The sequence below is a fragment of the Hydra vulgaris genome, chromosome 11 (genome assembly GCF_038396675.1).
Source record: "Hydra vulgaris chromosome 11, alternate assembly HydraT2T_AEP".
NCBI lineage: Eukaryota > Metazoa > Cnidaria > Hydrozoa > Anthoathecata > Hydridae > Hydra > Hydra vulgaris.
The window spans coordinates 2951876-2976678 of NC_088930.1; the positions used below are offsets into that span (position 1 = coordinate 2951876).

The 24803-nt window shown below is 27.3% G+C and overlaps 1 protein-coding gene across 2 annotated transcripts in view; it reads left to right on the forward strand.

Annotated features, from left to right (window-relative positions):
- Positions 1–8607: 8607 nt before the first annotated feature.
- The window catches only part of LOC136087340 (zinc transporter ZIP12-like), a 93085-nt gene continuing 76889 nt past the window's right edge, over positions 8608–24803 (forward strand). Inside the window, exons 1-3 of one of the 2 annotated variants that reach the window (XM_065809810.1) lie at positions 8608–8927; positions 8994–9281; positions 14079–14414. In XM_065809810.1, coding sequence (XP_065665882.1) covers positions 8712–8927; positions 8994–9281; positions 14079–14414 — 840 coding nt within the window. In that variant the 5' untranslated portion in view covers positions 8608–8711. The remainder of the gene's footprint in view (positions 8928–8993; positions 9282–14078; positions 14415–24803) is intronic. The other variant, XM_065809811.1, reaches the window with a different exon arrangement.

The following is a 24803-nucleotide window of genomic DNA, read 5'->3' on the forward strand; positions in this document are numbered from 1 at the left end:
ATTAAAACGGCAATAATATCATTTATAACATTTTTTAAAAATATTATGTTTGACTCGTTAAGTTTTATGTAATCCGTTCTAAAGAAGTTTCTCTCGATTATTTTTACTATGGTGTTCCTTGATACACGTACCGTGTTACAAAAAAGTCCTTTGGGCAAAAACCCTACAAGAGCTACCCCTGTAATAATTAAAAGGTATTGAAAAATAATTTCATCTAAAATTGTAAAGCGAGTGATAACAAGCTTATAAGCTAAACCCTATTCCGATTGTTACTTTTGGGTTTCAATATCAAAATAACTTTTCTTCTTGGTTCGTTGAATCTTCTTTCGTTCTTCAACAGGTTGGAGAAGAATTGTGTTTTATATGTGTTAATTCGAATAATATCGCGCACCTGTTAGTTCTCATATAAATAGTAAAACACAGTTATATGAGAATTTACGTTGATTGCATTATTTCAGAGAGAATTTCTAGAATAATAAATAATAGAATTGGTAATCAAAATCAAAAGAAAAGCATAATTACAAAAACGATTAATCATTACACAAATTAGCAATAACAAAATAAAGAGTACAGAGTTTATTACCAGAAAATAAATTTTTTCTCACCTTAATTTTGTTAAAACGAATTTTGTTTTCTTCAACTGTTAAGTTATGATCCATGAAGTGTATATAAAAATCATAAAAAAGTTACTTAATTTAAACATAACTACTACTGCAGACAAGCTAACAAAGAATGTTCACAATATAATGATAGAGTAAAGAGAGTTAAAGCAAAAAATCAAAGAACAATGAAAAATACATATTCCTTTCATAAAATATGGAAGATAATCATCATAATAATAGTAAAACTAAAAAGAAAAAAATATTAAAAAGTAAATATGTCTAAACAAAATAAAGACTAATATGAAATATTAGGGTTATTGACATACTATACATTTTAAACTTAAAAAATATTTTGAATATTATAAAAGATAATTCAAAAAACCTCTTTGGTTTTCTGAAATTTAGTAATTGCAAAAATGATGCAAATATAATCATAAAAAATAAATGTAGTATAATAACTTTAAGTATATCAATATAAATATTAAGTATATTCTAAAAAGATCTAATTTAAAATTAATTTAGTCTCAAAGTTATCTTTAAATTGGCTGTCTCCACTAAAAAAATATAAGTTAAACAGCTGTTTAATAAGGATTGCATTCTCGGGGTCCTTTTAAATGTTTTATTACAAGCTCGAAAATAATCATTATTGTATTACTATTTTATTTATCTATGGTTCAAAGTGTTATCAACAATTTAAACTTACTTTTACTGTGAGCAAAAAAAGTAGAAATAATTCTATTATTACGATATTAGATTTTTAATTATTTTTCAATTCAATAAAAATTGTTTTTTTTTTGTTTTTTTAATTTTATTGTAAAGAAGAAGGGTGTAGCAAAGGAGAGAGGGGTAAGAGGCGGGCAGCACTTTTTTACAAGCCGTAAATTTATTATAAAAAATTATAAAACTTATCTGTTGCATCCCTACCCGAATACTATAACACAGTACTTGATATTTTGTTTAAAAAAGCTTCAGACTAGTTTTTGTAAAGCAAAATAATATTGAAGATCTTCAATATAATCTATATATATAATCTTTATATTTTTTTACTGCAACGATTACACAAACTTCGCATACCTTTTTTTCCAACAAAAACAAAAAAAGTCAAAACTAAGTAAAGTAAAAATTAAGTAATGAAAAAGAAAAGAACGTAACCAATGAACCCACGAAAAAAGATTGTAGAAAGAGATATATATTCTCGGAGAATGTTTTGAGATCTGTCAAAACATTCGTTTTGTCCAATTTATGGAAAAAGGTTCGTCCACTTTATGCAAACACATTAGAGTGCAAGGGAAGATGCAGTAAGTGTTGTAAAAAAAAAATTTTCAAAATCTAAATGTTTTAGAGCAAATAACTTGCGAAGATTAAAACAGATGTACTAAATCAATTGCTGTTGGTTGCATTGTAATCATTTTCGTTTTGTGCTTTCTATCAGATCTAATGGAATGCTAGCCAAAGTCCGCCTTTATGTAAATCTAGAAACTCTGCTAAATATATATCATGCTATTTTTTGGTCCCATCTAAGATATGCATGTCAAGTATGGGGACAATCCTATAAGCAAATCATTTTAAAGTTGTACCATCTCCATAATAAAGTCTTGAAAATAATATATTTTCAGTACAATAACTTTAAATCTAATGTGCTGTACCTAATTTCCAATATATTAAAATTAAGCGGCCTTGTGATATTTCTTAACTGCCAATTTGTCTGGAATTATCATCACAAAAACCTTCCCCCATCATTTAACAATTTCTTTACAAGTACAAATAGTCACTATCTCCTCGCTCCATCAGTAGCTTAAACTTATTTATTCCAAAATACCTGCTAAATATGGAAATAAATCCATTAAATATCAATCTATTAGCTCATGGAACAAACTACCTCCTGATCTAAAATCTCTTAATTCAATCTCTGAATTCAAAATCAAGCTTTATAATTATTTGTTAAAAAAATAAAATTAAATATTTCTACAAATAATATTGAAATTCTTTATTATATATATCAATTCGTGATCATTCAGTTTTTTATTTGATATTTTTAACATTTTGAAATTTTGATTTTTTAAAGCGTGTACACGAAATAAATGTGAAAGAATAAGCACGTCTTTTTTTTTTAGTGGTTGTATTAAAATCTTTTCAATTGTTTTGTATTTTATTTACAACGTGTTATGGTTTCAAAAATATATGTTAGTTTTTGGATTTAAGTTGAAATTAGTTTTAAAAATGACAAAAGAAGAAGACATAAGAGAAAAAATTATGCCCAAATATTTACAAAATCCTAGTAGTAGCTACTATTCGATAGCAAAATCGTTGCAAATACATCCATACACCGTTAGTCGTGTTATTCAACGTTTTTCTCAAACAAAAACGATCAAACACAAATATGGTGGTGGAAGAAAGGAAGGTTTTAAAGATATAAAACTAGTTAGAAAACTGGTTAACAGTTTTAAGAATAACCCAAGCTTTTCACTAAGGGAACGCGCAAAAATATATGGATTTTCTCATAGTTTTGTTGCAAAAGTTAGAAACAAACATGGCTTTCATTCTTTCAAAGCACAAAAAGTGCCCAACCGTTCTGAAACTCAACAAAAAAGTGCAAGAATCCGCGGCAGAAAGTTGCATGACAATTTTATTTCTAAAAATTTCTGTATTATTGAAGACAATGAAACTTATATCAAGTACAATCATCAAAAAATTCCTGGTGCTGTTTATTTGGTAATTTAAATACACAAAACATGACAAGTTTGCCAAGAAAGCTTTGATTTGGCAAGCTATTTGCAGTTGTGGCAAAAAATTAGCACCTTATATTTTTCAGTCCACACTTTCTGGTCAAATATATGATAAAGAATATTTACAAAAACGCCTTTTACCTCTCATTAAATCACACAATAACAGACCTGTGTTCTGGCCTGATTTAGCTTCAATTCATCATTGTAAACTAGCTATGGAATGGTATAAAAAGAATAATGTGAAATTTGTGCCAAAAACAGAAAATCCTTCTAACTGCCCAGAACTGAGAGTTATTGAAAAGTACTGGGCTATTATGAAAAGAAATATGAAAAAAACAAAAAAACTTTGCAGAAACATTAAAGGTGTTAAAATATTATTTAAAAAAGCATCAAATAGTTTTGATTCTTATTCTGTGCGCAAGCTTATGGGTACCACTAAAGCAAAAGCTCGAAATTATATTAGATTCCTACAGGAATAGTTAATTTTTTTTTTAATGTTTGATCTTCTTATATTATTGTATTAAAATTATTACTTGGTTCAAAATAAAAATTGAGGAGTACTTTTTTTTAGTTGTTTTTCTACTTTCACATTTATTTCGTGTACACGCTTTATCTGCCATTTTTAAACTTTTTTCATTTTAATATTATTAATATTAGTACCAATATTTTGGCATTCTTTATTTATCTATCTATTTATTTATCTCTTTTCATTCAACCATTCTCTACTTCGTACTAAATCTTTGTTGTTGCTGTCATTATTTACTAAATTTTTGTTGCTGCTATTATTGTCCTTATAAATGAAATTCTCTTTTTATTATAATTCTTATCATTTTGTTACTATTTTTATTATTATTTTTATTATCATTGTTGTTTATTTATTGTCATTATTATTATAATTAGTATTATTGATATCAGTTATTATTACTATTTTCATCATTGACTATGTTGTGTAGTGTATGTATATTTAGGTATTTACTTTATATTAGTACTTGTACTATTGTAAATTTCCTTGAAATGTTATAACTTATTTGAAAATATATTTAAATTGATTTCTCGGATTGTGAATGTCAGTCTTTCACGAAATAAATTCTATCCAGATCTGCCTCTAAACAAGAGGATTGAATATATATACGACAACGTTATATCAAGCTAGCCGTTAATTTATTTTTAACAGAGAATAGAGATCAATTATAAAATAAACCAGTTGTTTACAAAAATTTTTAACAATCTGAGTAAATTTATTGTCAATGTAGAAGAAAAAAAAAAGATGGCTGAGTAAGAACCACTTGATGCTTCATTATCATATGAAAAATGAGCTGAAAAGAAAAATGCCTTTGTCCTTTAACAAAGTGATCCAAAAAATCAATACAATTTTTAAAAAGCTCAATGTTTTTGCTGAAAAATGTAAATAATTTATGAAAATATTTCATTAAATCTTTTGAATGATAAAAACGAACCTCAATTTCTGAGTCATAACCATGATAAAATTAATAAAACAGTCCTCTTCACCGAGTTCCTCTTTAAAAAAAAAACTTAAAAGTTTTATTTCTATTGTCGTATCACAAGACAAAGCAAAAACATTGATGATGGAACGTTTGTAGTTTATTCTAAATTACAGTCTTGAAAATTCAATTCCTAATATTGTTTATACTACAACGAGTTTTTTTTCACAATTTCTCAAAACGTGGCTAAATGCAAGTAAAGTATTTCATTACAATAACAGTTATAAAAACTTACCTATAATGAGTACCCTGCGTTTAAAAAATCTTACCATACTGCCCCAAAGTAATCTGCGTTTAAAAAATCTTACCATACTGCCCTTTGAGCAGAAATTGAGTAATGAAATTGACTTTGGCCCATTGTTGAGATTGCTAACATAAAAGCAAACTAACATAAAAATAAACACTTAAATGTTGCAACAAAGTTGATTTTTTGTTATTAAAAATCAAGTTACTAATAACCCTGTATCTAAATAAGCTTTTTGATAAATACAATTGTTGTTCTTTTAATGGGGGGCAGTGTAAATCAAATTTACGGCAAAATCTGATTTCATTATTATTGCAGTTTTTTAAAGAAGGATAAAACTTAATGTACTTCCGCATTGATTTAATCGTTTTAACTTTTCGACGACAATAAAATGAAGCTTAATTGTCGAGATAACAAAATTGTTGTTAAAAGAGACTTTTTTACATTAAAAGTCTTTTTCAACTACGAGATAAGGATATATATATATATATATATATATATATATATATATATATATATATATATATATATATATATATATATATATATATATATATATATGTATATATATATATATATATATATGTATATATATATATTAGAGTTATGACTTTTTTTCAACCTCTTACTCCTGTACTGTAGTTTGATGAACTTTTACCTAAAAAGCACGAAATGAACTATTATTTGCATATCTTTTGAAAAAAGTTCATCCCGCCATTGAAAAATTGATTTTAACATATGATATAAATATATATATATATATATATATATACATATATATATATATATATATATATATATATATATATATATATATATATATATATATATATATATATATATATATATATATATATATATATATATATATATATATATATATATAACATTTTGGTAGTGCTTAAAAAATTTACACTTTTTATTAAATAGCAAAATTCGTGCATTTTTCTGAACTCGCTCCAACGTATTACGTTAGGTAGCTAAACAATTCTTGTTTATTTATCTTAGTTTTTTGAGCTTGTCTTATAAACTGTTCAATAATATCAACTGTTTTTAAAATCTTAGTAAATACTAAAAAAATGTATATGAATATGATTAATGTTTTATTAAGCTTTCATTGAGAAAAAAAAACATGAGCAAACAGCGCGACAACAAAAATAACAAAACAAAACAATACAAAAAAAAAAAGAAAACACGAAAACAAAAAACAACGCTAAGAGGCTCAAAAGCTTTGTAAAAAAAAAAAAAAAAAATTTAAAAACAGCAAAAAAACAATCTATGAAAATTATTTGAAATGATTTTATCTTTTTTATTTTTTAGACAGTCTGTTTTAAAAAATTGTTTTTGCAATACTTTTACTAAGCGTTGAAAAGTAATAAAATTTAAATAATATAACAACTTTACCAATGAAGTTGTTGTAATGTTATTACAACAACTTCATTGGTAGCTTCTACAACAACTTCCTCACAAGCTATTAAGGTGATGTGAATCACATCAGTAGATCACATCATGTGATTTATTATAAGAAAGAAGTATTTTGTAAAAAAAAACATGATTTCAAAATGATTCAACCATACTTAAACCTTGTACTGTTGTTTACATTTTGCAGTATTAACACAACTTTTTTCCAATGCAAAAGACAGTCCAAAAATACTCGTGATTCAAACTATATGAGTTTATTACAAAGCGCAAGTGGAGCAGCGTAAAAATATGAATCGCCTAGGTTAAAATAAATAATGCTTTGAAACTTTAAAAGTCTTTTCTTTAGAGGCATATTTGAAGTGGAAAAAATTAAAATTTTAAAACTCCACACGCATCATTAGAAATTCAAAGGCTTCTCACCAAGAATAATACCGTTTTATAACAGCGTCGTTAAAAGTTTCTGACTTTTTAAGTTGACAGAAGTTTAAATAGGTAGCAAAAACAAATTAAATTGGTAGCAAAAACAAAACGCAATGTGAGTGCACTAAAAATGTGCACTAAAAAAACTAAAAACTTCAATACATTTGAACAAATAATCCGGAATAATTGCTAGTTATTACTTATTGTTGTTTTATTATTTTTTTTAGATTACCCTCTAGATCTTAATTAAAAACATAAAAAACTTTTATTTTTTAAAAATAAACTTCAAGGCAAAAAAATATTTCTTACATAAAACGTTTTTTAAAAGTTTTATAAAAATCATTGTTTTATATAAATTTATACAAAAAAATTTTTAATTTATATTTTATTAGAAACTTAGTTCGACCATCTTTTTGAACTACTTTTTACGTTGTTATTTTCTGAAAACACATCTAGGAAAGTAGCCCAATATTAATTTTATTTATTTTTACATTTATGGATTAATATATTATGAAATAGTATATTATGGAATAATATATTATGGAATAATATATTATCCTCTTTTCTTTTCAACTGTGTTTCACCTTTTCCGTATGGCAATACAAACCCACTAAATATTAACTAAAAACTTGTTTAATTTACTTGTCAAATCAGTCTACAAATGAGAACTTTTTTTAATTACACGCGCGCACGGACATACATACACACCCACACACATATAAGTGTGTATATGCAGGGTGCAAGGTAATAACAGGGGATGTCAGTTTTTCGCAAACCGAAATTAACAAAATTTAGTTTTCAGAGTCTTCCCGTACGTTATTTTTTTCCCTTCCTTATCACTAAATTAGACCATTAATTTTTATTTATTTGCTTCAAAACACGTTAATAAAAAAATCTCAATATTTTCAAAAACTGACATTCCCTGTTTTTCCCTTGCACCGTCGATATATATATATATATATATATATATATATATATATATATATATATATATATATATATATATATATATATATATATATATATATATATATATATATATATATATATATATATATATATATATATATATATATATATATATATATATAATGTTATTATAAACTCTTCGAAATTTTTTTTTATGTTAATAAAAAAATTTCTTTTTAAAAAAAAAAAATTATAAAAATATTTTATATTAGGGTAATCTAAATTAAATTTAGAATCGTAATTCATAAACACTTACATCTATGAAATAAGATTCAAGCAGCCGTGGCGCAGTGATTACAGTTCTGGTTCAGAAACCAGAGGTCCGAGGCTCGATGCCAGCTCTAGCCAAATAAGCGACATTAGTACGGAAGGAGGCGTGAATTTCTTGTTAAATGCTTTCCCACGGTGTTCTGTGATAAGACCGTAAGGGCTTCTGGGAGCACCTAGAATAACTACAAAAAAAAAAAAAAAAAGATTTGCTCTTCAAAAGATCCCAATGACTGATGCATTGCAGATTAAACAAAAATTGCAATAAAATGATGATGATTTATTTATTCAAGTTTGTAATAACAAATGATTGTAAACAAGGCAATTTATTACAGTAAAATGATAAATACTTTTTGTAGTTTTATTGCATAATTAGAATCCAGTTTACATATTCAATAATTTATGCAAAGCTAACTGCATAATTAACTGAGTACACATTTGTCTTTTACAAAGTTGTTATTTGGCTATTGAATATGATTCAAATCAAGTGATTTGCGGTCGTGTGCAAAAGCTTACGCAATTTTTACTTATTTTTATTTTTTTGTAGTTACGTTCGAAAATGGCCATTTGGATATGGATTGCTTTAATCGTATCAACACACGCTAAATACCCTGAGAATCAAAAAAATGAGCTAGAAATCTTTATAAATGAGATTTCAATTGATTTAACCCTTGATATAAAAGGCATTTTTACTCCTAAAGATGTCAGCAATCTTTTGACCAAACTCAACTTTAGAAATTGCAGCGAAAATGAAAAGTCTGAGTTTTGTAACTTGGTATGTATAAAATTTTATTTTTAAACTTTGGCTTTTTCAGTTTTTATATAGTAACTTTTTTCATAGTGTTATACGTATGAAGATTTTATGCAGCTTTTTAATAAAAGTTATTATAATCAAAACTTGACTAATCCAGAATTCATGGAAGTTCTCAGCGCTTGCATTTACTTATTAACTTCAGTATCAAAAAGTAGTGTCGAGTGCAAAAAATTCCGTTCCGTTGTTTTAAATGTTTCGTCATATGACAAGGAATTAAGAAAAAAGTATGGCGTTTATGTGATTGATAAATACTATATAAAAAATATACTTCGAGACATCAATTCAACATTGGGGGTATATCTTAACAATAAAGAGGTAAGTTTTCATTAAAACGCATTAGCAGATTTGTTGTATAGTAGTTAAAACTTGTTTTTTTTTTCAATGCTTTTGTTAACAAATTTGATAACGGAAGTGTAGTACCGTCAACGGGGGTGACAATGAACGCTTTTTAAACATTTTTGCATCATAACAAAACAGTTAGTCTTATCGCTACTTTTTTTTCTTTTAACAGAACATTATACTATCCAGCTTCCTGAATTGTTTCTAGGCCTGATAAACATTCTAAAGTAAATACATTAATTTTCTTATTTTATACGAGCATATTCGTATTTTTAAAACGGGGTGAGAATGAACAGCCGATTCGGGGTGACTTTGAACACGACATAATGTTTTTATTTCTTAGAATATGGATAGACTAGCATATTGTAAGGGGAAAGAACACTGTTATAGATCAAACAGATAACAGAAAGTGTATTTTAATATGTTTTAGAGTCATTTATTTTAAATTAATTAATGTGAAAAAAATTACATACTAAGTTTAAAACCTAGTTTTTTTAACACATTACTATATACTACAACATTTACAAAGCTGCCTTACAAAAAACAGGCCATCACTATCCTCAAAGTCCATACATGGGTCACAATGCTGCATATAAAGTCAATTTTTTCAATATCAAGGTCATTATATTGATCTTTTTCATAGAAAAGGGCACAATACTGGAGGTAATAAGATTTGTTGCATTTGTCGCATTGAATCCATATGTCGTTGCTTAACTCCACCAATTTTTTGTTACAGAAAACACAGTACCAATCACTATCTTTTTTATTTTGCTCTGTTGAACGTAATGGCATTGACTCATAAACAAAGAACTCTTTTTCCTGGTTCAACCTTTGGACTGCATGTTTTTTTTGTTTTGCAGTAAGATTTGTGCCTAAGCCTAGATTGTTCTTTAAAATATCTAAAACGGATTTGTTAAGGACAGTGTCTTTACCATTTGTTAAGAACAGTGTCTTTACCATGAGGGTCTTTATTTTTTTTAAGAAGATGTTTTATCGCCTCTGTTTTGTTCATAAGGTAGATTCCTGTTGCTCGAAATCCGGAAATAAAAGGTTATGGTTGCAAGGTGTTTACTAATTTGTTTAAAAGCGTAGGCATGTGTTCTTTTGAAATGGCCTCTTTAATACAACTTTCTATTCTCCATTTTGAAATTACAGTTCTCCATGACTGCTTTAATCCTCTAAATACAGTAACATCTAGTGGTTGGCAGAGATAAGTTGCATTAGGTGGCATTGTTATAAACTTAATGTCATGTTAAATTGTGGCTTCAATAACTTCAGGAGAAAAATGTGAACCCAGATTATCATTAATCAGCAATGTTGTTTCAGTTTTTTAAACAGCAATAGGCAAGAATATCTTTATGAACCACTTGGTAAATGTTCTACCATCAAACCACCCATTAGTGGTGATATCGTATACGGTTCTAGATGGTCCACTATGAGTCCAACCCTGGTAGAGATTCTTTGCTTTATAGACAACTATTGGTGGCAAAAATTCTCCAACAGCATTACTAGCAAACATTATACTAGTTAATTGCTTTGAATGTTCCTGTTTGTTTTCAATATGGTGTCCATGTCCACGACAAACAATAACAGCTTTGGACTCTGAATTATCTGTTATATTGGTCTTGTCATAATTATAAATGTTTTTTAAATATCGTTTAACTCTTGGTAAAAGTTGTTAAAATAACAGTTAAGGGTTTCTTCATTGGCTAAAGCCCTACTATGCTTTACATTGTTAGCAACCCTTTTCGTCAAACAATGTCTTTTAATGAAAGACTGAACTCAATCCACACTAGGCATATTATTTTTAAATATAAAGTCTGTTATTTTCCTTTTATCACAATATTTAACTAAAAGTCAACTGTCCAAAGAATCAAGTAGTACCCTCCAATTTTGTTTTGTAACCTTGGCTATTTTCCTTTCTTTTTTAATTTCAAGGCATAGTTCCTTAAATTAATAAAAAAAAAACTTAAATTCTTGATTAAAAAAATGTCATTTTTAAATGAGCAAATGATAGTTTTCAGATAAGGCACACCCTTAATTTTGAATTCATTAGAACCATATGTACCTGAACTTGATGTGTATCAACTTTTATAGTGTTTTGATACTTTTAAGATATAGCTTGATAAGTCAACTAACTACCCGAACATTGTAACTCTTGCTGTTGATATGCGATAAAGAAAAGCCAAAAAAGGTAAATGTTTTGCGCAGCCTAAAATTAGGTTCTAAATATTATATTTAATGCAACTGGATCAAAATAACACACAATTTAGCTCTATTGTATGTGTTGTTTCACCTTTTAGTTAACTTGGTACTGATGTTCATAGTCACCCCCATTGACAGTAGTTAAGATTATTTTGCAGAATTACTTTTGTCTATGTTTTAAATATAAGGTGATAAAAGTAGAAGAGAAAGTTATTTTAGTTGACTTCAATATCAATATTGAAGTCAACTAGAGTGGATATATCCACTCTAGGCTATTATGTCATAGTTTCTCAGTACATAAAAAAAAGAGACATAAAACTCTCAGTATATATAAAATCAGGGATGCGGAGTCCCAAAAAGGACTCCGGATTTGAAAGTCACAAAAAGATAACTTTATCCTAGTTTTTGGTATCCAGGAGCTCGAAAAATATAAATAAGTTTATGGACTACTAATATGAAAAAAATTTAGACTTTTAGGTTAGAGGAACAATCATTTTTTAAGTCCGCAGTCCTTAGGTATAATGGTGGCAAGGAATCCGGGACTCCAGGACTCCGGGCTTAAAAACAATAAGTTTCAAGTCATTAAATCTCATGACTTTTTTTATTATAGCTGATAATAAGTCAACAAACATGTTTAGAGCTTCTGAACACTACAGACTTAGAAAAAGTAGAGATATAAAGCCGGAGTCCTTTTGGGACTCCGCATCCCTGAATAAAATTGATAACTATTTAATTAATAACCTATCACCTCATGTTTATTTATAAGGTATTGCATCATCAAATATATTTTGCATACCAATATGAGCTATTCAATTTATGATTAGCTGTGAGTGTTTATAAATACTCACAGCTAATCATTGATACAAAAACAAAATTTTTTATATGTTAATATAAAAATATTTAATATATAATATAAAAAATATACATATATATATATATATATATATATATATATATATATATATATATATATATATATATATATATATATATATATAAATATATATATATATATATATATATATATATATATATATATATATATGTATATATACATATATATACATATATATATATATATATATATATATATATATATATATATATATATATATATATATATGTATATATAATATATATACAAATATATATATATATATATATATATATATATATATATATATATATATATATATATATATATATATATATATATATATATATATATATATGTATATGCATATATAATATATATACAAATATATATATATATATTTTTCCCTTCAAAAACTCTACCTTTAGTGACTGCAATTTCTTACAAAGTAAGTTAAATACTCTCCATTTCTGTGAACTAAATAAAAAAAAATCTAAAAGAAAAACTTAAATTCTTCTTCTTAAAATCACTTAATTTGAGACAATAGTTTTCCATTAGTATTATAGTGATATATTCATATATCTATATATATTTTATTCTATTTTTTGCTTTTCTTTGGGTTTGTTTTTATTTATTCTTTATTTTATTTGTATTGTTTACAAAGTTACTCTCCTCATTTCAGCCAGGCTATATGAGAGTGAACCTTCTAGTTAGTATTATGTTATTTAACACCTTTGGATAATATATATATATATATATATATATATATATATATATATATATATATATATATATATATATATATATATATATATATATATATATGTATATATATATGTATATGTATATATATATATATATATATATATATATATATATATATATATATATATATATATATATATATATATATATATATATATATATATATATATATATATATATATATATATATATATATATATATATGTTCATATAAACATTAAAAAAAAATTCAATGAGGAAAGAGAGAAAAAGAAAAACTTTTTTTAATAGATCTCTCATGTGGTTTGATATTACCTGTCATACTTTAACCTTTCAGTTCATATGTTTTTGTATTCTATAATGGTTTAATATCAGGCCTTTACCATAAAAATTATAAGGAGGTGGGGTTGCTTTTGAGAAAAGTAGTTCAGAATAGCAACTTGAAATCTTGCTAAATTTTTTAATAAAGCTTGTGTGAAATAAAGAGAATTTAGAAAAAAGTGGGTTGATCACGCCCAGCAACATCCCCCCTCCATCCTTCCTTATGATATGGGCATGAATATCATCATTGACATTTTATGACTTTTGTATGTTCAATAAGGTATTAAAAGATTATATTTTATAAATATAAATATTTTTATCTTTTTTATTATTTTATTATTCCTTTTATTATGAGGTAGGTTAAACCCCTCGATTTCACCTAGCCTAAAGTTATCTGCCTGATTATGGTATTTCTGATGTTTATGCTGATGCTGCTGATGGTGATTATTATGATGCTAATGATAATGGTCATGATGATGATAATGATGATGATGGTGATGATGATGATGATGATGATGATGATGATGATGATGATGATGATGATGATGATGATGATGATGATGATGATGATGATGATGATGATGATGATGATGATGAAAGTTTTAATAATTCTTCTACTTTATTATTAGTGTTTTAATGATGAGGATGTTTCAAAAGCTGCAAGTAATGCAAATATTGAGTTTGATAAATTTAATTCCAATTTCGTCAATGTATTCATCATTCTGCAGCTGATAAAGAAAAAATGCATTAAAAATGTGTTCACACCACAGTTTTTTATAAATGAAATTTTTAGAGATTATGGAAATGAAACACACATGAGACTGGAAAGCTTGAAAAATCTTTTGAAGAAATTAAAAATTGGAAAATTAGCTGGTGTTGATGTGAACAATAGAAAAAAGAGATCAATATCAAAAATATCTTTACCATTCAAAAATCGTGAAAGAAGGAGTTTTTCTTTTTCAAAAGTAAATTTAATTTTGTTAATAGTAATTAATAATTTTATAATACATGTATTATAATCACTTTAAATCTTTATTATAATCACTTTAAACTTGTATGAATACAAGTTTAAAGTGATTATGGCTGGTGTCATATTAAACAGAAATTTTTTTTATTATTATTAATGCTGGGCTAGATATAACGCACCTTTTTGTTCCGGACAATTTGTCTGACAAATACTAGGGTTTGGCTGATATGTTCGACAAAATCCAACAAAAAATTTACTTTTTTTAAGATTAGGCACATCTTATTTTGTTTAAAAAATACGTTTAAAAAAAACTTGATTAAAATAAAAAAAATTAAAAAATCCTCAAGAAACTTTTAAAAAACTAAAATTCAAAAAGAAAACAATTTTTTATAATGTACATAATATATAAGCCTTTTTTAAAAATTTTTAATAAACAGTTATATATTATGCAAGATGCTTTTAAAGAATTTTTTCTTATTGTTTTATTATGTTAAGCAACAAATTACTTCTAAAGATTGTTTACAGTAAATCCATTTTATTTACATTATCAAAGGATATTAAATAAGGTTTTATTTATTTTAAAAAAATAGACTGCTTGATTCACAAATTTTAACACTTTAAAGTCTTTTATAAAATGAATCACCTCAAAAAGTGACATACTTTATAACATAACTATGTGTTCAACTTCATTTCTATTTCTCAGTAAACTCAGTAGAGTATATAAAAATAAAGTTTATATACTCTACTGAGTTTACTAATAATTTTGGAACATCCAAAATATTTATAAAATAGATGCACACAAAATATGAGTTAGACAAAATGACTGGTAGATGATGCTTTTTACCAGACAAGTGCCAAAAAATAGTCCAGCAGCTATTTGGAGCTTTTTTGTTTATATTATTATTATTATTATTATTATAGTAAAATTCTACAATAGAAGTTAGACTTCTATGAGTCGAGTAACTAACGTGACCCGACTATAGTAGACCGACGTGAGAGAGAACGGTTCCATTTGTCGTAATTGTTTTTGAACTCGTTAACTGAATTTGAAGCAACTACCGAAGCAGGCAAAGTGTTCCATGATGACACCACTCGGTTTATAAAGAAATTATGTCTTTGAGTGTTTTTCGTTAATTCTCGTTCAATTTTATGCTTGGCACCACGAAGATGACCTGCAGGTCCATCACATAATAGAGCACTTGCTTGGTTTGTCTTCTGTTGCCAGTTAACAACATTTAGTTTTTTATAAATTTTAAAAAATTGGATTACATCTCCTCTTGTTCTACGTTCAGCTAATGTGCTGAGACCCAGATTTGCTAATCGTTTCTCGTATTTCAAGTTGCGCAATTGTGGAACAAGTTTAGTAGCTCTACGTTGGACTAATTCTAATTTTATATATATATATATATATATATATATATATATATATTATAAGTATGTATATATATTTATATATATATATATATATATATATATATATATATATATATATATATATAAGTATATATATATATTTATATATATATATATACTTATGTATGTATGTATGTATGTATGTATGTATGTATGTATGTATGTATGTATGTATGTATGTATGTATGTATGTATGTATGTATGTATGTATGTATGTATGTATGTATGTATGTATGTATGTATGTATGTATGTATGTATGTATGTATGTATGTATGTATGTATGTATGTATATATATATATATATAAATTAGTAAAAAACACTTATCTAACTTTTTTCTTCTACTTGAAGTTTCACCATTGCTGGATCATCAGGAAGAGCTCTCTTTCTGAGAAGAGAACTCTTCCTGATGATCCAGCAGAATTAATTTGTTAAGTCAGAAAGTAAAAATCATTAACTAAATTAATGATTTTTACTTTCTGACAACATGCAAATGTTGGACGAAAGTCAAAAGTAATTAAAAGTGATGTATTAGTTGGCATAAGAATTATTTTTTTCCAATCAATACAACCATCGGAATTAGGGTCAGCATTCAGCAATGCAGACCTAAATGCCGACCCTAAAGTGTTTGAAGTCAGCAAAAAATCGCTGATCTCGTTTCTATATTTTATGATAACCCTTTTGTGCCAAATTTTTTTTGCCAACCTGATGCTGTCCTCCAATAGCTTAACACGCAATAAATTGCTGACCCCATTTTAATACTTTTAATAAACCTTTTTTTTTAAAAATATTAGGGACCTTTTAAATGTTTAAGGGACTTGGGGGCAACTCTTTAAATATTTTTTATTCAAAATTTTTTTATTTCCAGTATTATTTTATTATGTAGAATACATTTAGAAGTAATGAAATGCGGTTTTTTAAAGTTATTGTTTCTAAGCCCACCCTAATGTCGTCATTAGTAGATAAATTTAATAAGGAAAATTAGGTTTATAATCTGATTTTTTTAATTTAATGTTTCTAAATATTTTATTAAATTTTTATTACTATACTAAATAAGTTTTGAGTAACTAAATTAATTTTGATAATTAAATAATAGTTACTTTTTATTGACTAATGGCCAACTATTGGTTGAGACAATTATTGGTAAAAGAAATCAATATTTAATAAAGTTGTTTACCATCACTTTCTGCATTTTATTATTTTATCACTTTCCACATTATACTTGCTACAATATGTTTTTTATGATGGATTATTTATTATTTAATTTAATTTAGCATTTAATAGTTTATATAACTGAGCCTAAAAGATAATTCATAGTCATAATGATTAATAAGTTCTGACTACGAGTATGAAACAGGTTTAAACAATCTTCCTCTGTTCTTTTACCTAAAAATATTTTAAAGAAAACAGTTCTCATAGCAATAGGTGAGGGACTTCCAGTGAGGCAGCATACTGCAATAGTGGCAAGTATTATTGCTAATTCAGGAGTTAATGTTTCCAATTTGCACTTATTTTCTTGCACTTATCTTCTTCAATGTATACATGGGTGTTTTCCTAACCCGTTAGGTCTAAAACAGAAAGGAAATCGCTGTTATTCCAGAAAAAATTTACTTTTGTGACCAGGACAATGAAGTTTGGAAAATCGTGTGTTTTCGAGAAAATTCTCAATTTACTTTCAATGCCGAGCTTCCTCCTATAATATTCCTGAATTGCTAGAGTTGTCCAGATGTTTCTACAATTCTCCTAAACACTCTAGAACATTCAAGAAATTTCCAGAACTTTCGAGAAACTCTCAGAACTTTATAGAATGTTCTTGAATGTTCCAAAGGTAACCGTATAAAAGCACAGGTGTTTCAAACCAAGATTCCAATTCGCGTTATTGCATATTGAAAGAATAGCTATTCGTAGTTGAAGAGAAATCACTTATTTGATATGGCATCAAGAGGTTGTTTTCATCCAGCTGATTCATTCTGCTAAGTGTGCGGATAAATCATAAATACAAGAGTGAAAAAGTTGTATAACATGCGAGGCCTACAAGGCATACTTTGGTGTGTCGGTTGGGGACCAAGACAAATCTTGGGCTTCACATTTAACATGCGAATATTGCTAGAAAACATTTGAATGTAAACTGAACAATTGCTTCTTGCTTAGATGTTTTGTCATACAAAGTTTTGTCATATGTCATGTACTGTAGGCAAATATGATCCATTTTAAATTGTTCCATATTTTGAAGTTTCCTGTTCTCAACTTATTATAACTCTTATGTATTATTATGTGCTATGTTACAAGTTGGTACAAAGGGAAAGAGAAGCAACATTACAACAATGTGATAATGGTTGGAGGTTGGTTTGCAAGAGCAGGTCAAACTATGTTTACAATGCATTTTTGCACCTTGTCTAAAAGAGAAAGGGCATCATTAGAAGATCCGCCCCAGATATGGTAACAGTACTCCATACAAGGCCGGATTTGAGATTTATAGAGATAGAGAATAGAATCCGGAGTAAGAATATGTCAAGCTCGATAAAGATATGCAACCTTAGCAGATGCTAATTATGCAATGGATTTGATATATGGTTTTTAATGTAAATTGAAAAGAGTATAGGGCCAAAGATAGAACCTTGATTATTTTACAAGGATAGACCTTGATTGAGGATTCCCTGAGGTTACAGAATATGAAGAAGAGTGCTGTCCATTGAGGACAACTTTTATACTATGATTAGAAAGGAAGGATTCAATAATCTTAAAGATGTTACAGATACAGCGTAAGAAGAAAGCTTATGGAGAAGACCAGCATGCCAAACTTTATCAAAAGCTTTAGAAATGTCAAGAGCGATTTCCTTAATCTATCCACCTTAATCTAGTGCATGATAAAACCTACCTGTTATTTATCTATTATTCTATTATATCTATTATCTATTTATCTATTTGTTTATAATATCTGTTAATTATCTATTATTATTAACTATTATCTATTTTTAATTATCTATTATTATTAACTATTATCTATTTATCTATTATATCTGTTAATTATCTATTATTATTACCTATTATCTATTTTTAATTATCTATTATTATTAACTATTATCTATTTATCTATTATATCTATTTATCTATTATATATTATTGTTAATTATCTATTATTATTAACAAATCAGTGAGACAATCGATCAAATCAACAATACGATCGAACAAATCAACAAGAAGATCAAAATCCGTATTGATGATCAGAAAGTAAGCTATAAGATTCAAGAGGTTAAGTGTTTGTGAATTAAAGATTCAAAAACCTTGCTTATGATAGGAAGAAGACGAATGGGACAGTAGTTCGACGAATCAGATCACTCACCAGATTTTTAGATAGTAGGGATCACAGGTGCTGCTTTTCATCAGGCTGAAAAACAAGACTCTGATAAGCCCTTTTTGAATAGTTTTGAAGGTATAGGTAACAGCTCCAGAGAACACTTCTGCAAGACTATAACAGGTATATTGTCCGGACCACAAGCTGTAGAAGAGTCTAAGCAGGAAATCACTTTAGATACAGAAGCTGGAGTGATAGAAATGTCAAGCAATGGATCAACCTGTTTGACGGCTATATCAGGTAGAATGCAACAAATGGAATCCAGAGATGATCTTGATGAAAAGTTCTTAACAAACAATTCAGCTTTATCTTTAGGAGAGGTGACAAAGTCTGAACCATAGAAGAGAGGCGGAGTTACAGATTTGCCTATACTACTGATACTATTAAAGATTCTCCAGATGTCACGAGAGCCTAATTTTTGTTATGAAGTAGGAGATTTCGTGACCTGAGAATAGCGGGCTTTGGCGTTAGACAAAACCTTTTTACAATGGTTTCTAGCAGTTATAAACAGACGTCTATTTTCTGGAGAATTGATTTGCTGATTATTATGGAAGTAACAGTTTCGATTGGCAATTGCGGCAGCATAATGTGAGGAAAACCATGGAGAAGAGTGAGGCTTGACCTGAACTTGAGATGAAGGAGAGCGATATAGAACAAAGAGAAAGACGATAGAATGAAGTAGTGCTAAACGAAAGCACATGAAAGAATAGTCTGTGGATTCAAACCTAGTTTCACGAGAAATGGGTGAATTCTTACAAATGTAAATGCCCAGGCCAAGCATGTAACTATTGGAGTCTTTACAAATTAAAGGAAGGTAACCATCAATACTGAGATCGCAAGATGAGACAGCTGAACCCAAATTAGTCTCACAAAGAGCAAGTTGGTCTTGTGATCTTTGCAAGAGATAAGACTCAACAGAAGGAAAGTTATTTCGAAGACCACAAATATTAGTGAATAATAGGTTTAGAGAACTTGGTGATGATGATGGTTTTTTGTGTTTTATAGTTTTTGGTACTTTATTCATTTTTAAATTTGTTGAAGAACTTGACTCAAAACATAGATAGTACTGAGAACACCGTTTAGTAGTCCAACCAACTGCCTTATTACTATTAATAAACCCTAAGCCGTAACAAAGGGCTCCAAATGTGGCCTCCGCAATGCACACCGAAAGTACAAACAGGGGCACCATCCATGCGCAACATTGGACTGTTAATACTTTGATATTTTTTTAGCTGTTGATGGAATCAGCCTCTCTGAGAGCTACCACAGAGTTCGGGAAACCTGACTACCTTCTGGCCTCAGAACCATAAAACTAAGTTTCAGAGCTGCACCCTAATTAGGAGATAATAGAAGAATGAGTTGCCTAGTCATAAAAACAGAGAAACAAGCAAAACCCATGCATTGAGTTAAGAAGATCCATCATTCAACATCCTAAACTGGAAGCGATTAATTAAAAATGCATCTGCGCCAGCCTGATATATGAAGAAAAGGTGCAAGGCTGGTCAACAGATAGAATCTGTTTACCACTTAAGTCTTTACCTATGCGGGCATTTTTACAAGACAGTAGCCAGATGTGTTTAACATCTGCCCAAGATGAGTATTTTTATCAAGACACCATCTTTAGCCTTTACTTAACTAAGAGCCCCAAGGCAAGGGATATTTTAAGTCGGAGTTGGCATTCCCTAGCCTTTGCCTAAAAAGACGCATCCTACAAGGCAGCAGGACATGAAGTAGTACTTTTGTTATGTTTATCATTAACTTTTTCAATAGATTTAAGTTTAACTAGTTTTGTTTATCATTATATTTTCATTTATCATTATATTTATCTATTATTTACATTACATTTCATTTATTATTATATATAACAAGTTTAACTAGTTTTGTTTATCATTAACTTTTTTAATAAATAGACTTTAGTATAAGCTTAGCCGATTCGAAGATATCAGTGAAAATATTTAGTTTATTAACTTTTACTTGATAAAAAATATTTGATATTTCAACATTTTGATGTTTCTAAATTTTAAGTATGATAGTCATTAATTAATAGAATGTCATCAAACCTGTATGAAATTGAAGCTATAAGTGAAGTTTTAGTTTGATAAATTTTTTACGCTAGATATTTATTTATAAGATATTTATAAATATTATGCTAGATATTTATAAGTATTGCGCTAGGTATTTAATATTTAAGTTCGGAATTTTCATTGAAGTGTTGCAAGTTTTGATTATATAGATTTTAATGTAATTCAAAGTAAAAGTTTTATTTAAGCCAAGTTTTTTGTCAAATGGACCCTAAAAAACTGTACTAGTTGGCAAATGGTTTGACTTAACTAGGGTATGATTAAGCGGATAATATGATAGAGTTCAACTGGAAATTAAAAAAAATGCAAAATAATCTTACTAAAAATATTTTCTTTAAAATCAACTTATCATTTTCTCCCTCACAAGTTCTTCACACGAGCACAACTTTTTACTCTTGTAACAAAACTAGCAAACCCTGTTTGTTGCTCCTGCGAGGCCATTTACAGGTGTGTTTCACTTGCGCAGAGCAATCGCCATTATTAAACTGAAAAAATGGTCTTTAATGGCCTGTCATCACTAAATTACCATTGCTACAATGGTAATTTAGTGATTACACGCCATTGGAGACCATTTTTTGTTAAACTTAACAATCAAAGTCTGTTAAATTGCAATGACATCAATTTCGTTTAAATTTTATGAATTTGTATAACGGTTTTTTCAGTTTGATAATGGCTTATACTATGTTAGCCAAAATATCACTATAAAATAATTAAAATAATATATAACCAAACCTAATGCAATTTTTTATAAAATATATATGTATATATATGTATATATATATATATATATATATATATATATATATATATATATATATATATATATATATATACATATATATATATTTATTTATATATATATATATATTTATATATATATATATATATATATATATATATATATATATATATATATATATATATATATATATATATATATATATATATATATATATATATATATATATAGTAAGAAAACATCAATTAATACAAATTCTCTTAATACATATATTGTATTGCAGGATGTTGTTTGTTTAAGATAATTAGGAATTGCTCTGCTTCTTGAGTGTTGGAAAATCTAGTGTGACTATCATCAACAAATCTTACATAGGTTTTTATGTCAAGAGGAGGATTTACTGCCATTGCAATTTTCAAAGCGTTTTGTTCATGATGTTGTAAAAATGGTTCTGCAAGTACGACCATGAATGAAAGACCTAAAGGACCATTATTTTCAAGTTTTCTATCATTCATGGTCGTACTTGCAGAATCATTTTTCATCAAAAATGGAATATGATAGTATATATCCAAGTGATCCCATCCAACCTTGCATGTATGGTCTCATTAAAGCTCACAAACTAAAAAATTCTACCCTATGAAAATAGTTATATCAACTATCGGCACTCCTAATTATAGAATTTTGAACTACTTAGTAAAGAATATACCACCTGCCTAAACAAAAACCAAACACATCTGAAAAATTCTTATGATTTTATTAGTAAAGCAAATTCATGGGAGTTAAATTTGCTTTAATTATAAAGACAAAAACGTGGTTCAAGTTTCATTAGATGTAAAAAATTTGTATCCATCAATACCACTAAAGGAAGCCACTTTAATTCTTATAGACCAATTAAATAAAGATGATTCCTACAAATATTTTACTAAGCTTACTATATCTAAGACAAGACAACTCGTAGAGCTTTGTTTACACCGTTGTTATTTCCTGTGGAATAGCAAAACCCATTAGCTTGAGAATTCTGGTCAAAAAGGTCTTTTATTCATTTTCGTACTTGCAGAATCATTTTTACAACATCATGAACAAAACGCTTTCAAAATTGCAATGGCAGTAAATCCTCCTCTTGACCTAAAGTCTTATCTAAGATTTGTCGACGATAGTCATGCTAGATTTTCCAACACTCAAGAAGCAGAGCGATTCCTAGTTATCTTAAACAAACAACATCCTGCAATACAATATACGATCAAAACTGAAAGCGAAAATAGAACTCTAAACTTCTTCGATTTACCCATAATAAATAACAACAAAATACGAGTTTAAAGTTTACAGAAAGAAAGTCATTACTAATATCCAAATTAAACTTTGTTCAAATTATGACTCTAAGATTCTAAATGCAATATTTAAAGGTTACGTTCACAGGGCTTATTCTATATGCAGTAATTTATATTTACAAGATGAGATTAATTTCCTTATTCAAATGTTTAATGAAAAATGGGTACAACATATGCTAACTTAAATGGATTGCAAACTTAATTGGAAATAAACGGTCCCTAAAAATCAACAAAATTAAATCAGACTCTCTTAACCTGCCTACTGTATCATTACCATGGATACCATCACTATTCCCAAAACTAAGGAAAATATTTTGGAAAGCTAGGTATAGAGTTGTCTTCAAATCAAATCCAAGTTTAAGAACATTACTAACCTCAAAAAACAAAACTAAACTGCCACATAATAGTCAACCCGGAAGTTATTTGATTGAATGCAAATGCTCAAAGAAATACGTAGGCAAAAGTAAACTTCAAATTAGGACTCAAACTCAGCAACATCTAAAAAGTTTAAATGAGGGGAAACATTATCAGTCTGCAATAGCCACCCATAATAAGTTTTGCTCAAAAGAAATTAAGTGGGAAAATGTAAAAACAATTAAAGTTGAAACAAAAAAATTTGATCGAAAAGTGCGCGAAGCTCTTGAAATACAGAGGTTGCAATGTTCACCTTTACATGGCGTAATTAATTTAGATAACAGGCAGTTGTGGAAACTAAATTTTGGACTCCATTTTTTACATTTTTACGTAAGCAAGAAAGAAGCCATTCAACTGCGGACGACAGTTAATTTTAAACTGAATTTGTATTAATTGATGTTTTCTTACTAATATAGCATATCTTCTTATACACAATGTCAACACTAAAGATATATATATATATATTTATATATATATACACATATTTATATATATATTAATATTAATAATATTATTTAGATACATAATAATATTATTTAGATAAATAAAGATTAGCAGTACTTAAGTTTCATGTAATCATCAGTAGTGAATACTGCTAAACAGTTATTATTATTTATCTTGACAATATATATATATATATATATATTATATATTATATATATATATATATATATATATATATATATATATATATATATATATATATATATATGTATATATATATATATATATATATATATATATAATATTATATATATATATGGGGATTTTCATTTCTGCGGGTGATTTTTTATTTTTCTGTGTTTTAGCGATTAAAAGCTGAGACTAACAGCAATATGCAACTATTATGACTTTCTTAAAAAACATTTATAACAAAAAATATTTTTATCATATTTTAGACCACCTGAATAAATTAAATATACAAGTTTTGATCATTTTATTTTTTTTGCGAAATAGTATTGCTACTGTTTGAAAATAAACAACAATTTTCAAATCGCTATACTTTAGCTAGAAATAATTGATAACTGCCATTTCTCATTGAAAATATACTAAATATGAGT